The sequence below is a fragment of the Poecilia mexicana genome, unplaced genomic scaffold, assembly GCF_051168715.1.
Source record: "Poecilia mexicana isolate PSO_F unplaced genomic scaffold, ASM5116871v1 scaffold_18, whole genome shotgun sequence".
Lineage (NCBI taxonomy): Eukaryota > Metazoa > Chordata > Actinopteri > Cyprinodontiformes > Poeciliidae > Poecilia > Poecilia mexicana.
This window is the reverse complement of record NW_028263387.1, coordinates 12,979,670-12,994,163: the sequence shown is the minus strand read 5'-3', so window position 1 is coordinate 12,994,163 and position 14,494 is coordinate 12,979,670. Positions and strand designations below refer to the sequence as shown.

Genomic DNA, 14,494 nt, shown 5'->3' with positions numbered 1-14,494 from the left:
AGAAGCGTCTCTCGCAAGGCAACGCGGCATCCAGTGAGCAGAATTCCCCTGTCGTGCTGCCATCGCCGTGAAACTCAACTGTCAACTCAGGCGGCGGCAGTGCAATCCCCTACCGTGGTAAACCCCAGGGAATGGATGTGCAGTTTGAAGCAAATGTCAGCAATTGTTTGGAAAGAATCGTTTAACAAAGCAACTTTTCTCTTTGCTGCCCAGAAATAATCTGGTACTTTCTGTAATGGCTCTCTAAGTTTTAGTTTGACACTAGGGGAGCAAATTAGGCATGCAGTGTTAAATCGAACCAAAAAGAAATCATGCATGGATTTTTCTTTCTTTGAAGGCCAACTCCCCCTCTGTAGTTCCTCAAATTTTGTGTTTATTAAAATTTGAGCGCCTTTATCGGTTAGCTTGGTTTGACAAGAATTTGCTGTCTAATCTCTAATCATCTGTTAAAATACAAGACTATTAATAGTAATATGTTAAACTGCCAGTGAAGCTATCAGTACAAACTGCCGTTTATCAAGAGTGTTTACTGAGTTCTATACTTAAGTTAGCTTGTGTAAGTGAGCACATACATTTAAAAATGATTGAAACCTATATAATGTAACGTCTGCTTTAAGTTTCCTTTATTGTATTTTGGGATATAATGTGCCTTTTTAGTTTTTAGGCGAGCTAACTTAGCTTAGCATATCAGCAAAACAGGGCTAACGGTTTTAGAGACCGGATACGACCTTTTTCCTTTTTATATGACACCTGTGTAAAATACATTACCATTGAGGTTTTGGTTAATTCAAATGTATTCAAACACAAGCTAACATAATGCGAAAAAATATTAGTCACAACACAATATAACGAGTTAATAACGACCCTACCCCGGATGTCATTTTGTGGAAGCAAAGCTTTAGAAATTGCTTCCTAATCTTGACTGACCTGTTGCTTTTTGGGATCTTTTAGCCTACTTCATGTGATCAGACAGGTCCTATTCAAGTGATATATTTTTCTTTACATCAGATCGTTCTAAAGTCTGGATGCGGTTTGTAAATTTTATTAAAAGAAAAATGTATTCAGTTCCATTGAAATCACGATTCAATGTGAAGTAAAATTGTAGTACTGCTCCTTTAAAAAAAAACCTTAAATCATTTGAAAGCTGCTTTTTTATTGGTCACACTGTGTTTTTATGAAGAAACACAATAACAAAAATAAACTACAATAAAATGTAATGTTTTGAATATTTTATTTTTCTTATATTTTTAGAATTTTAGAAAAACAGTAACATATTCAAGAAAAGAAATTCACATTTTGAAATGTTCTGTAGCTTATGGGCTCAGCTGAAAATAGGTAGTAAATGGGGAGTAAGTCTTTTTTAAATAAATAAGTTGTAAGTTGCATAACGGTGTGATGAACAAGCAGAAATTGGACAATATGTGATTTCTGCCATTTGTTTATCATCACTTTAAAAGAAGAGCTACTTCAAAGTATTAAGCATTTTTTTCCAAACCCTTTTTCTAACCTTTGGAGAAAAAAAGGAAATGGTTGCCTGTAGTAACAAGTTATCTTGAAATGCATGCATGAATGATGAAAATCAACTCTTACATAGCAAGAAACTTGCTGCACAAAACAACGCATGCATTAAGCTCCATGGTCAATTTCTTATTTTACCTTCGATCGAAATGCAATTGGTGCTTAACTTTTGGTTAAAAAATCCTAATACCAGATAAAACAAATAAGTAGCGTAAAAATATCTCAAACTTAAAACTATACAAATAACTTAAAGTAGTTTTTACAAAATATATATTTTTTTTACAGGCATGCTGAGTTGTGTGCTTTGACGTTTCTCGAACACAGGCCAAAGTGTTAATCCCTCTCGTGAAAATCAAAATGTCTTGAGCCATTTTAGTTCCTTCTGCTGATTTCAGCCTCAGGAAATCCGTGAATAAGGAATTTCAGGCTTGACACAGTTTTTTGGTATCCCAGGGTATGAATGACACAAAACATCCAGATGGCTAAACGTTCAAATATATCCTCCGTGCCAGTCAGCATTGAGGTCGGATGCAGACGGATGATTGGGTTTCCCCTGAGCCGTAGAAAGGACTTCTGCAATCAGACAACTGTTCCACCTGGCCTTGGAGAAAGCTTCAGATGAAAGAAGAATTAATAGTCCAAGATCTGGCTTTGTGTTTTCCTTTGCATCTGCATATCCAATTTTCTTCTGAAGGAATTCATTAGAAGCATCTCACAAAGTTCCTTTCCAGCACAAGATAATATCTTTTGGAAACAAAAGCTTTTCCCTCTAATCTTGACATTAATTAGCCTTTCCCATCAGGCGTTGTCCATAATTCCTTCGTATGAATGTGAGTCATGTGAGCGACTGGTGTCTGGCAGCGGCTCGGTCTCCTCCTCCCGGTTCTCTTGTGGGACTTCCAAGGAGATGATGGTCTGAGCAGTCATCGTCCGCTCCCTGAACAAAAAAAAATAAACAAGAGTAACAAAACATGCGGTGAGTTCACGTGGCTCTTTAAATTCTTTTGAAATCCACTTAGCGCCTTTTCTGAAGTAACGCATTGGATGTAGCAGCTGTAATACCAGAACGCATTAGCTTTTTTCCTAGGCGCTCGAAATTCCTGGATTCTCATTTTTCTTCAGAACGACTCATCTTCGGCGCAGCTGCACACAAAATCAACAATGACTCCCTCAGCCATGTCACCGTCTGCTCATCAGTGTGACCTAAATGTTTCACGAAATGCGAACCTTTATTTAGACAGCTCATGTGACTTAGCGTTGTTTATTTTAAATAGGGAAGCATCCTGCGTGACATTTTCCCACTGGACTTTACAAAAATATGTTAGTCATTTTACAACTGTAGTGAAGGCAGCTAAACCCTTCAGGGACGTCTGAGTTCTTCGTCAAGAGTTGTTGTTGTTTTTTTCTTGTATTTATGTTAATTGCATGAGACTTTTCAGATGTTATTCTTTGGAATCGGGATTAGAAATGGCCACTTCTCTTCTCATCACGCCTTTACAGTCTACAAGGTCTCAGCACAGGATCCTCAGACTAAACGAGCCCCTATTGACAGCCAAACAACTACTAAATGTACCTGTAATGTAAGATGATAGTTGACTATATTTTGAATTTTTCTGGGGGGTTTTTTCACAGACATATTTAATCACTACCCTGTGATGGACTGGTGACATGTTCAGGGAGTTATGGAAATATAAGCACCAGCCACCAACAACTCTGCAAGGATAAGTAAATATAAACAACGGATGAATGTTTAAATGCATTGTTGGATAGAAATAAGACATGTATGATAGCCCACACCTCAAATATTCCACTCTGCACCTCGTTAACCATATTTTTATATCTTTCTGGACAAAACAGATGGCATGGAAACATTAATATGTCAGTTAAAAATAAAACTATTTGTAATTTTAGCTAGGATTAATAAAAGATTTGAGCTTTGGGTACCAAGTGAAGTGTAAGTTTTTCTGGGGCGGGACTGAGGATGATTAAAAATTTGTGTCTTATTTGAGCGAACATAAGGAGAGATTTACCTTTAACTCAATGTTAGCAGGGATACGTCTTTCAGATATTAAAAATAAAGAAAGCTACAGCTCAGAAACATTGTCAAGCACCACAGGAATTAAATGAGTTTATGACTAGGTCTATATGAACATGGAGCTATGCTGCTTCCAATTTTTACAGAAACATATGTTTAAAAGGGTCCAATCATTGAATTGCACACATTTCCATTCAATCAACATTTATAAGAGAATTTACTCAAGTTCTGTTTGCTGCAGGAATTACCAAAAGTTTTATATCAAAGGAAACTAAGTCGAGTCAATAAGTGTGCAGAAATCCCTCATCCTGAGTGTGCAAGTGGCGACAGCGGAAAGGAATAACTTGGAAGAAATCTCCAGCAAAACCTCGCTCGGTGAGAGCAGATAACACTGAACCGGTCCAAGAGTGTACTTCCTGCCTTACAGAGACTTAAAAGCAGCAGCAGCCATCAGTGGCTTTAAAATGGGAGAAAATACACAAGATCAAAACAGATACATTCTGACCCAGAAAAGTACTGAAGAGCAGGATCACATCAAGGCACTTTGACATCTGTATGCCCTGCATTCTGGGTAGCTGCATCATGCCTCTAACTACTACTACTACTACTGTCCATGAATCATCTCTCTTATCTGATGCAAGTCAGTCACAGTTTTGATTGACTGTCAGGTGCTCCCAGTACTGCCTGTAGCACACTGATGGCACTCTCTGACCAAATCAACTTACATACCCATTGATGACCCTCATTTTTACCAAACTGTATTCAAATGGCACCAATCCTTTTTACAGTTATTTGAAAGTGAGTGTTTAGAAGAGCAATGACTGGAAGGTGGAACATAAATACACCTATAATTTATACTTACAGTCACTTAACCAACATATAAACTTATTAAACCCACAAAGATGAGTTTCTCTCTGAGTGATGACACGCCACAAACCAATACGAGTGTCAAGACATCACATACATCAGCTAAAAAAAAAAAAAAAAAACTTGAGCCAACATTGTGGAAGCGAGGAGTGGATGTCAGCATGGTGCTTTGCACGGAAAATGTGTCAGGTAATTGAAAAAAAAAAAAAACTACCCTCAGCTGAAGTCCGGTGACGTTTTCCTTCTCCTCAGACTTTATTGCAGCCCATGTGTGTAAATGGTAAGAGGATGGACCACAGTGGCGGTCTCTGTGTGTTTTTCCTTTAATATCCTGACCACACAGACCAGCTGCCAGCGGTGGATCACACCCTCAAGCCCAGATGCCCACTAACGCTTAAGGAAGTCAGCCATATTGAGAGGCTGTCACCATGTCGCCGGGTGATTCAAAGGTGTTAAAACTGCAGGTTGTCTTCAACTCCCCTTTTAATGTCTCAGTCCAATCAAATGTGTCTAAGTCCAAGCTTCAAATGTTGCGTGAAATTGGTCAAAGTTAATAAAGAATCTGGACTTGGGGAAAAATGGACCCACCAATTGAATCCTACATTTTCCCAGTAAAACTAAGGTTCATTTCAGCAAGACAAATCAAAGCTACATTCCAACGGTATTCCAACATTGTTCTGCTGACAACAAAAAAAAAGAAGTGCGGGTGTCAACCTGACCGGCCTTAAGGGTTTCATCCCTTAGTGGAGAAATTCAAAAACTCAAAACATCAAAGAACGCAACACAGGATGTTACAAACCCTTGTAGCTGAATCCGAACTTTAAGCGCTGATGGTAAACGCTCCACTTTCCAGTCAGAGGAACGGATTTCCTCAGATTCTAAACGACCACTTGCCAAACGGAGAATTCGTGCAACAATGCAAAAACAAATGTATTTCTGAAATTACTTGACAAAATATTACATGGCCTTTTCTTTTGTTTTTCAGGACATACCATTTTTCAAAATTAGATATTAGATTGCATTTGCAATTTAGAACGATCTGCTTATACAAAGTAACAAATAACTTTGTTAGTGATTCATATTTTGAGCCCATAAAGTAGCTTTCAGCAGAGAGGACAATGTTACATTTTTCTGGTATTTATCTTCTGCCAACTACTCCTGGACATGTTTATTTTTTGTGCAGGAATGAAGAATCAGCAGGAATTGTTCCAGAATGCTCTGAAAGAGGCGCCCAGATGAGGTGGAGGGGTGAAAACCAGGCTAAGAGCCATAGCAATACTTCAGAATAATAATAATAATACTAATAATGAATAATAATACAACAAGGAAAATGCATAAGTTGATGAATAAATTAATTGTGGCTTTGGTAGCCCACCCCAGGCCCCCTTTTGGGCACCCCTCTAAAAACCTTTCTGGAGACGCCCCTGCGTAACTCCGAAGAGATCGAGAAATGTGACCGAGCGCGACATACCTTCCTCTGGGTTGTGTATGGGGCCAGTTGGCTCTCACGGTCCAGCCGAGCACAGCCTTCAGGTACCGGGAGCAGCAGGGGAACCGACGATTCAGCTGCTCCAGAAGTTCCTCTTTGCGCAAGCCGTAAACAACGGGTGCCACGCATTGCGCCACGCTGAAGAACGCAAAGATAACCACGGCGGACAGCTCCTTGGTTTCACTCTCAATAATGTTTTTTCTCAACATGAGGTACAACACGAAGTTCACGAAGTTGGGCAGGATGTAAACGGCCAGCTGGGTGCCGTGCAGGGCAATGGTCCTGCAGCCAGCCCGGTTCCTCCGGTTGAGCACCCCGAGCCGCCGTCCCTCCACCAGGATCCTCACGTAGCTGTAGAGAATGAGCAGCGTGCACAGTCCGATGAACACCACCTTCTGGAGCTCGCCCCTTTTCAGCTGATTCCGGTCGCAAGTAACATGTTCTCCCGCCGAGGGACCCGGGTTGAGAGGCAGGCTGAGGGGGATCGCCAGGGCAACCATCCAGGTGAGCACGCCCAGCAGCCACGGCCAGTACGCCGCCGTGCAGGCGGAGGTGTAGCGCATCGGGTAGCACACGGCCACGAAGCGGTCCAGAGCCATGGCCGTGAGCGTCAGCAGGATGTTGGAGGCGCTGCTGATCAGGACGGTGATCATGGCCCGGCAAGCGTTGGGGCTCAGCTGGGCGTTCAGGTGGATCTGGTAGTAGAAGACGCTGCTCACGCCCAGGTGGACCAGAGCGGACACCAGCAGGTGGAAGACCAGCACGAAGCGCGCATGGCTCCGCAGCCGCTCCTCCCGAACTATGGTCCAGTTGATGATGAGGTTGAAGAAGAGAAGGACCGAGAAGGAGAGGGTGGACACGTAGAAGCGCACGCAAGGGTAGTCCTGCACCACCTCCGTGGTGTTGTTGCACATCGTTCCTTAGCTGGGTCTGGAGTGATGCTGGTGATGGGAAGGAAACCTGGTCCGCCTCATGATCCTCTCCGTCTGCTGCCTGACTGAAGACTGACTCAGTCTTCCGCCTCGCGCGCGCTCTGTCAGTTTTTCTTCTTCTTCTTTTTTTTTTTTTTACGCAGTCACGTCTGTCACGTCTGTCTAACGGTCAAACTAATTCCAACTCACTTTAACAGTAATAGAGTTATTATTAGACATACATTTGGGTATTAAACTAAAAATCCCCTTTTTTTTTTTGTTTTTGTTCTTTCAAAATAGTTTAACAGATTATTGAATAAATAAAGGTTTTTATGCTTTCAGGTGTTTTGATCCTTTGATGTTTGGTTGTTTTAATCATGTCTTTATTTTTTTATTGAGTTAGTTCAGTTATTGTCATTGTGTTTTGGATTTGTTTAATTAGATTAGTATTTATTCCCTTTTGTTCTTTTTTTCCTCTCACATCGGCTTCCATTACGCTCCTCATTCCAGTTGTTTATTTCCACTTTTGCCTCTTCCTGCTTGTCTGCATTTGAGTCCTCTTATATATCTCCATTATGACACAAAGGGACACTAAGGCAGCCCTCTTGAAAATAGTTTGCTAATTGTTCAGCTCAGTTGTACAGAGTCAACTATGAGGAAAATATGGCTGCACAGAGTAAAAATAAATTTGCTTAATGGAAGCATGCCAAAAAAAAACTTCTCCTTTGTTTAACGTTTTGGCTCTAGCATTAGGTAGGTTTTTTTTTTTTTTTTTTTTGCAGGTTATTTCGCAAAACTACCCTAAAACTACCATCGGACCTTGCAAACTACGAGGAAGAAGATCGACCACAGGAAGTAGCTGCCATATGTATTTTACTGACTTATCGCGTGAACGGACTTATTCACGTGATTTCAATTTAATTTCTTATTTAATGGTGTTTTCTCGACATTAACGAAATATTAACGTTTTGCGCATATTTGTGATGGAAATGTTGCTACTGAAACACTGTAACTGATTAAATTTCCATTGCCTCAGCTACCTTAGCATCTTTGACCATGTCTAGTTGTACATCTAAAATATGTAAAATGGTCAAACCTGAAATTAATTACCTACACCGAACAAGTGTAGACGTTTTAAGAAAGAAAAAAAAAAGAAAAGACATTTGATGTTTAAAAAAATGTTTTGTTTGCTTTTTGGACTGAGAAATATTGTGAAAATCACAACACACTTTAGCACAGGTTTTAAAACCTTTGCTAAAAATATTCTGTCTTCTGTCTCTGATTCTTTGCAACACTGTTTTAATTTGTGAATACAAAAAAGTGAAACAAAAGTTTTAATCTAAAATATTGTTAGGTAAAACGGGGAAAGATATTCTTATTTCTGAATAATTTCTGTCTGTGCTCTTGTGCCAAATCATGTCACTATTGCCAAAATGAACACATAAAGAAATAAAAATCCCATATTTCGTCCTCAGAAGTAAAGTAGTGAAACTATTCTTTCAGTGTCAAGTCTGATCTTTTTGTGCGTTAAAGCTTTCTGCTTAACATACAAGTACAAAACATGAACTTTGACACACTTTGTTGATTTATCTGCAGATTACACGGTGAGTTGTTGCTGAGATACAGTTTGTGTGCTCAGTGATCTTTGTATAGTCAGAAGTAACATTTGCTGCTTTATGACTTGCTACACTTCCCCAAACAACATCCTTCTTAGAACAGTGCAAAAATGAGTCTATATTTCAGTGTCACACACATTTAGTGCAACCACTTATCTCACTTTACCCTCAAACAGAAGTTTTGCATTAAATAAGTTTGTCCAACTGATTTTATTTGGTAATCTGGGGTCATTTTCTCTCTTATAATCTTGAAAATGCTGAAATCTAGACTATTTCTAAATGTAAAAAGCAAACAAACAAAAATCACAATACCATCACAGTACGTCTTCTAATTGTAGAGTAATATCTATTAATTACTGTAAAAAAAATCTTGTGATCTCACTTTCTAATCTTGTGTTTTGGCTATGAATCAGCAGTTCTGAAATGACGGCTATGATCTCATTTAAAACGCTTTTTTTTTGGTTTTTGTTTTGCATATTCTAATATTAGGGTTTTCCAGAAACTCGCTGTTCTCACAGTTCAAATTTTCTTGCATTTGAAACGCATTAGTCATTTATCGTTGAACAGGTGTTTTCTTTTTCTCCATCAGAAGTATGTAAAAGCACCGTGGTGCCCCCTGCTGGTAGATTAAACCTCTGCAGAGCAGAGTTACAGCATTGATGGAGCAATTTCAACGTCATAGATGTTCACAACACGTTGTGTACGAGTTAGAAACAGATGGACAGACACACACACACACACACACACACACACACACACACACACACACACACACACACACACACACACACACACATATTGACTTAGAAAATATGGGTCGACTTAGCTTCTGAGAAACATGATAGTGGCAGCATAATGCGAAATAGTTTCCAATGTGACAAAAAAGGGACAGAGATGTTCTTAAAGGAAATCCTGGTTTTGAAGTGAGGAGAGATGACACTATAGTTACAATAAACCCAGACCTAAATATGATGCGGTTTCTTCACTTCAGCCTGTGTGAATATTTTAGATATATGCATTGAAAATATTTACCAATACATTTCTACAAAAAATTTGGAGTCACATACCACAGAAAAACCTGCAAATAGTGTATATATATATATATATATATATATATATATATATATATATATATATATATATATAAAAATTCCCTTCTCACCCTCCGCGGGTGGTCTCTTTCATCCTCTGAGCTCGGGTCCTCTACCAGAGGCCTGAGAGCTTGAGGGTTCTGCACAGTATCTCAGTATCTTGGCTGTGCCTAGAACTGCACATTTCTGGACTGAGATGTCTGATGTTGTTCCTGGGATCTGTTTGAGCCACTGCTCCATATATATATATATATATATATATATATATATATATATATATATATATATATATATATATATATATATATATATATATATATATATATAATACTATATATATATATTATTATATATATAATAATAATAATAATAATAATATATATATATATATATATATATATATATATATATATATATATATATATATATATATATATATATATATATATATATATATATATATATATATATATTATAGTCCAACAGATGGCAGCAATGCGCCCCACAGTTTACAGGACACACTTCCTGCTAAAGAGCCCCCTGGTAGTTGAAGAAGAATCCACATATAAACCGGAAAATACAATAAATGAAAAAAAAATCTGAATGCTCTCTGGTATTATTCAGGGGGCCGGACCAAATGTGGAGGGGCGTAGTTTGGGGACCCCTGGTTTAGTAGTTTAGATGCTCTCAGCCAATCAATTAATAGGTCGTCTTCTAGAGCTGGAGTTGTAGCACAAGCAGTGCAGAACCAGAACAACAGTTTATATCTCCTTATTTTTATGAATTAGCTTATGGGGCACAGCCTTCTAGGACTGGGTTGAGGCAATGTGGGATTTGTTAACATTGTGTTTCCTCCGCAGGGCGGCTGGGCTCTCCTTAGAGATGGGGTGAGAAGCTAGGCCATCCGGGAGGGACTCAGAGTAGAGCCGCTGCTCCTCCATGTCGAGAGGAGCCAGCTGAGGTGGCTCGGGCATCTGGTAAGGATGCCTCCTGGACGCCTCCCTGGTGAGGTGTTCCGGGCACGTCCCACCGGGAGGAGAGCCCCGGGGAAGACCCAGGACACGCTGGAGGGTCTATGTCTCAGCTGGCCTGGGAACGTCTTGGGGTTCCGCCCAGAGGAGCTGGAAGGAGTGGCTGGGAAGAGGGAAGTCTGGGCCGCCCTTCTGAAGCTGCTGCCCCCGTGACCCGACCCCGGATAAGCTGAAGAAAATGGATGGATGGATTATTTTATTAATTTGTGTTTCTATTAATTTGGTTTGCATTTGTTTTTGGTTAAGTTTCAGATTGCTTGCTTCTAGTCTTGTCCTGGGTTCACGTCCTTTATTGGGTTTTAAAGTGGAATAATAGTCAATTTTTAATGTAAAAGAATGTATAAATAAAATATATTTTGTATACTATTTCTGTTTCATCATTCTAAGCCAGACCTACCTGGGTATTGTTAATTGGGAGACCCTGGGACACTTGATATTTCAGTGGTCTACCAGTTGGCTTTAGGGCCACGTCCTCAGTCACAATCCGGGTTCTTTCCCCCTTATCACAGTCCAGTGTTTGTCCTCATGCTTTAAAAAAACATTGTAAATGTTTTTTATGTGTTTTTCACAAAGAATAGAAGCTACTCTTTCTGTTCTGTTTAGAACAATTAAGTTCCAGTTTAACAAGCTTAACTCTTTTTAATATAGTGATGATTTAATACCATGTAGATCAATTAAAAAATGGTGAAATACCCCAGTGTGGAACTGAAAATAAGCTATTAAAAACTGATTCAACACCTGGGTGCACATACACCAGGAAGAACATTCAAGTGTCTACTAACAGAGTAAAAATTGTTTTTCTTTCTTGCATCCAAGCTGGAAAAAGCATTTTTCACTGATTGCTTAGGAATGCACAATCTAACTTTACCCCCCAAAATGAAAGTAAACAAAAAATCATAACATTGAACATTTCTTCCAAGCTATATAGCTTGCTGCTGATTAGATTTAACCTTCTGGAATATGTGTATGCGAATTATTAAATAGCACTACTATTCCCCTTGCTCTTCTTAATTTATGGATGTAAAAAAAAAAAAAGAAAAAAAAATACCTGATGCAAAAATCGCTGCAATTCCCAGATTTTATTTTCAGGACAGGAAGAAATTGAAGGGTAAGTTCAGCAAAGCTTTCCATGAAAGTGACTTTAAATATTGAAAAGTAAACATGTTGTCCTGTCCTTCAACTATCTGTGATTGATCAGAATCAGCTTCATTTGGGGAAAACAAACAAGGAATTTGACTTCGGCTTCGAATATGTAATTGTCTCTGCAACCTCCAGGGGGCGCCATTGTAACAAATTACTGCATTTCTTGCATCCCCGACACAGACGCGCCTAAGGATACAAATAACGGGATCATTTTACAAGTTCTATCATTTGTCTACAGAACAAGTTTAAGAAAAAGCTCCTTTCCACTTGATATTATCTAAATGACATTTGATGCTGGAGATATATTGTTAAAATTATATTTTTATTTTTGCATATGAGGAAATGAGTATCAGACAAGATAAACAATATGTTTTTATTGTAGATGTGATAAAAAGAAAAACACTGTGCCTTGTAGAATATGAGGATATTTTTGTTGTAGTCTGCATGTAAAAGTCCTGCAGAGTATCTGAGAGGCTGTGTGAATATATGTAGTACAGGATAAGAGTCACGTCTTCTAAATGTTTTGCACCTCCCACCAGGAAGAGAGTCTGACCCAGAACCAGCTGGCAGGTCTCCATTCTGGGCTGGGAAACCCTGGGGATTGTTCAGGGAGAGCGTTTCTGAGAGTGGATGTCTCGGTTTTCCCCCCTTGCTCATATGAACCTTTAGAGTTTGGACATCTTGTTTCAGTTATTTTCTTTTTTGATAATTTCCTTCTTTCTGGTTTGCTTTCTCATATTTTTTCCATTTTGGTTTATTTCTTGTCTTGATTCAAGTATTCCAATTGCTTGTGTTTTGGTCTTGTTTCATTAGTGTTTATTTCTGTTTTTCTCCCCTGTTATTTCTGTTCCTTCATTCTTTTTGTTTTCACCTTATCTCAGCTACCAGTTTGTCCCTGGTTCAGCTGCTAATCATTGCTTCTCTTCATCCAGTTATCTGTCCCCTGGTCATTTCCACTCCCTCTTGAGTATTTAAGCTCTCCAGCCTCTTTATTCTCCACTGGCTCCTTCCATTTCATTCTGCTCTTCTCTTTCCTTTTTTCATTAAAACGTGTATTTTATGCAGATTCCGTATCCGTGTCTGCGTTTTGGTCCTGCTGCCAACGTACCTACCTGACCCCTGAAATGTCTGAATCAATTCAACTTTGTAAATGTTGCAGTCTATGCCAGTTTCTAAAATTATTTTAATTACATGTCATTATTTATTACACAAAGATGAAGCCAAAACTAAAAGGTTTTCTGAGTAACCAAGTACACCTCCAAAACCACAAGAAACGTACAAACTAAAAACAATTAACAGGGAAAGATGAGTCATGTTTGTAAGAGTAACTAATCTCTTTCTCTGGGTTACTTATTTATTCATTCATAGGGATACAAAAAATCCGGATAACGTTAGACAATGCTGTAATATACAAGATGACAGAACTGAAACTTGAACAGCTACTTAGCAGGAATAAGTTCAGTTTGTTTTCATAACAAACAATACATTACAGTTACACTCGAGACACCGTACAAGACAAAGAGGTCAGATTTTGATGCCAAAGTGCTTAATCTGTCCAACCTCATGGACACTTTGTTCCAGTTTACGGTGTGGCAAAATTCAGATCAAAACCAAAGGAGATGTACTTTGAGGAACTCTGCGTGGTCTGCTGATAACAGTCTGAACTGTGCTTACATGACTGATTACTCATTTTCTGGAAATAGAGCAGAGCCATTCAATAGAGTCGTTAGACAGAGTTGCCCCCATTTCCTAGCTTGCACTACTAAAACTAAAATCTACAAATCTCTTCTTGCGGGAGCTGTTGACGAAGACGGCGAAAAGTGTGGCCATTTTTTGATGGATTTGTGTTTCTTTTTTTAATAGGACCCAGACCCATTAAAGACTGATATAATAAATAAATAAATAAATAAATAAATAAATAAATGAATGAATAAATAAATAAATAAATAAATAAATAAAAAAAAAAAAAAAAAAATATATATATATATATATATATATATATATATATATATATATATATATATATATATATATATATATGCAATATTTAGTTTGCAATAGTTCATTTGGTGTGCTTTGAATTGATGTGATATGAGTTCTACTTTCTAAAATAATTGACAAAACATGTTAAAACTTTTCATGATAGTCTGTTGTAAGTCCAAGAGATTTTGTGAATAAAATATAGACTTCATCGCCCCACAGTGGGGAAATATCAGCAGTAAGATACATACAGAAGGTAAAAAAAAAAAAAAAAAAAAAAAAAAAAAAAAAAAATATATATATATATATATATATATATATATATATATATATATATATATATATATATATATATATATATATATATATATATATTTAAAAACCTGAAAATAATAAGAATAGAAGTCGGTACATAAGAACAAATTTACGACTCTAGGCAAATAATACTGTACAAGTATTAAAAAAAAGCACAGCTCAGATCCAAAGAAATGTGAAACTGAGCAGCAGCAGCAACAGATTATAAGAAGTTAAAAAGTAAAAGTATCACCTGGGATGTGCAAATAACAGCTAGAACATTATAAGACAAACTGCAAAGAACAGAAAAGATATAAACATTTATGAAGCTTGTTGGGAGCAGTAGGTGGCTATAAAGTCAAACAGCTGCTGGGTTGATGGATCTGTGATCTTGAGTAACTATTCTACAAAAAAAGGAACTTTTAAGACTATTTTTACTGCACCACACTTTTCACTGTTAGTACTTTACCCTGTTTAAACATACCATATGCAAATAAGTACATGTTTGTCTGCTGGCAA

General features: G+C 38.0%; 1 protein-coding gene across 1 annotated transcript; it reads right to left on the bottom strand.

Moving 5' to 3' along the window:
• Nucleotides 1-1,214: 1,214 nt before the first annotated feature.
• Nucleotides 1,215-8,255, bottom strand: LOC106906749 (olfactory receptor 5P53). The gene is made up of 2 exons (XM_014972153.2): nt 5,892-8,255; nt 1,215-2,455 (listed from the first exon to the last, which is right to left on the bottom strand). The coding sequence occupies exons 1-2, from the start codon at nt 6,821-6,823 to the stop codon at nt 2,317-2,319; spliced, it is 1,071 nt and encodes a 356-aa protein (XP_014827639.1). The 5' UTR covers nt 6,824-8,255; the 3' UTR covers nt 1,215-2,316.
• Nucleotides 8,256-14,494: the final 6,239 nt, after the last annotated feature.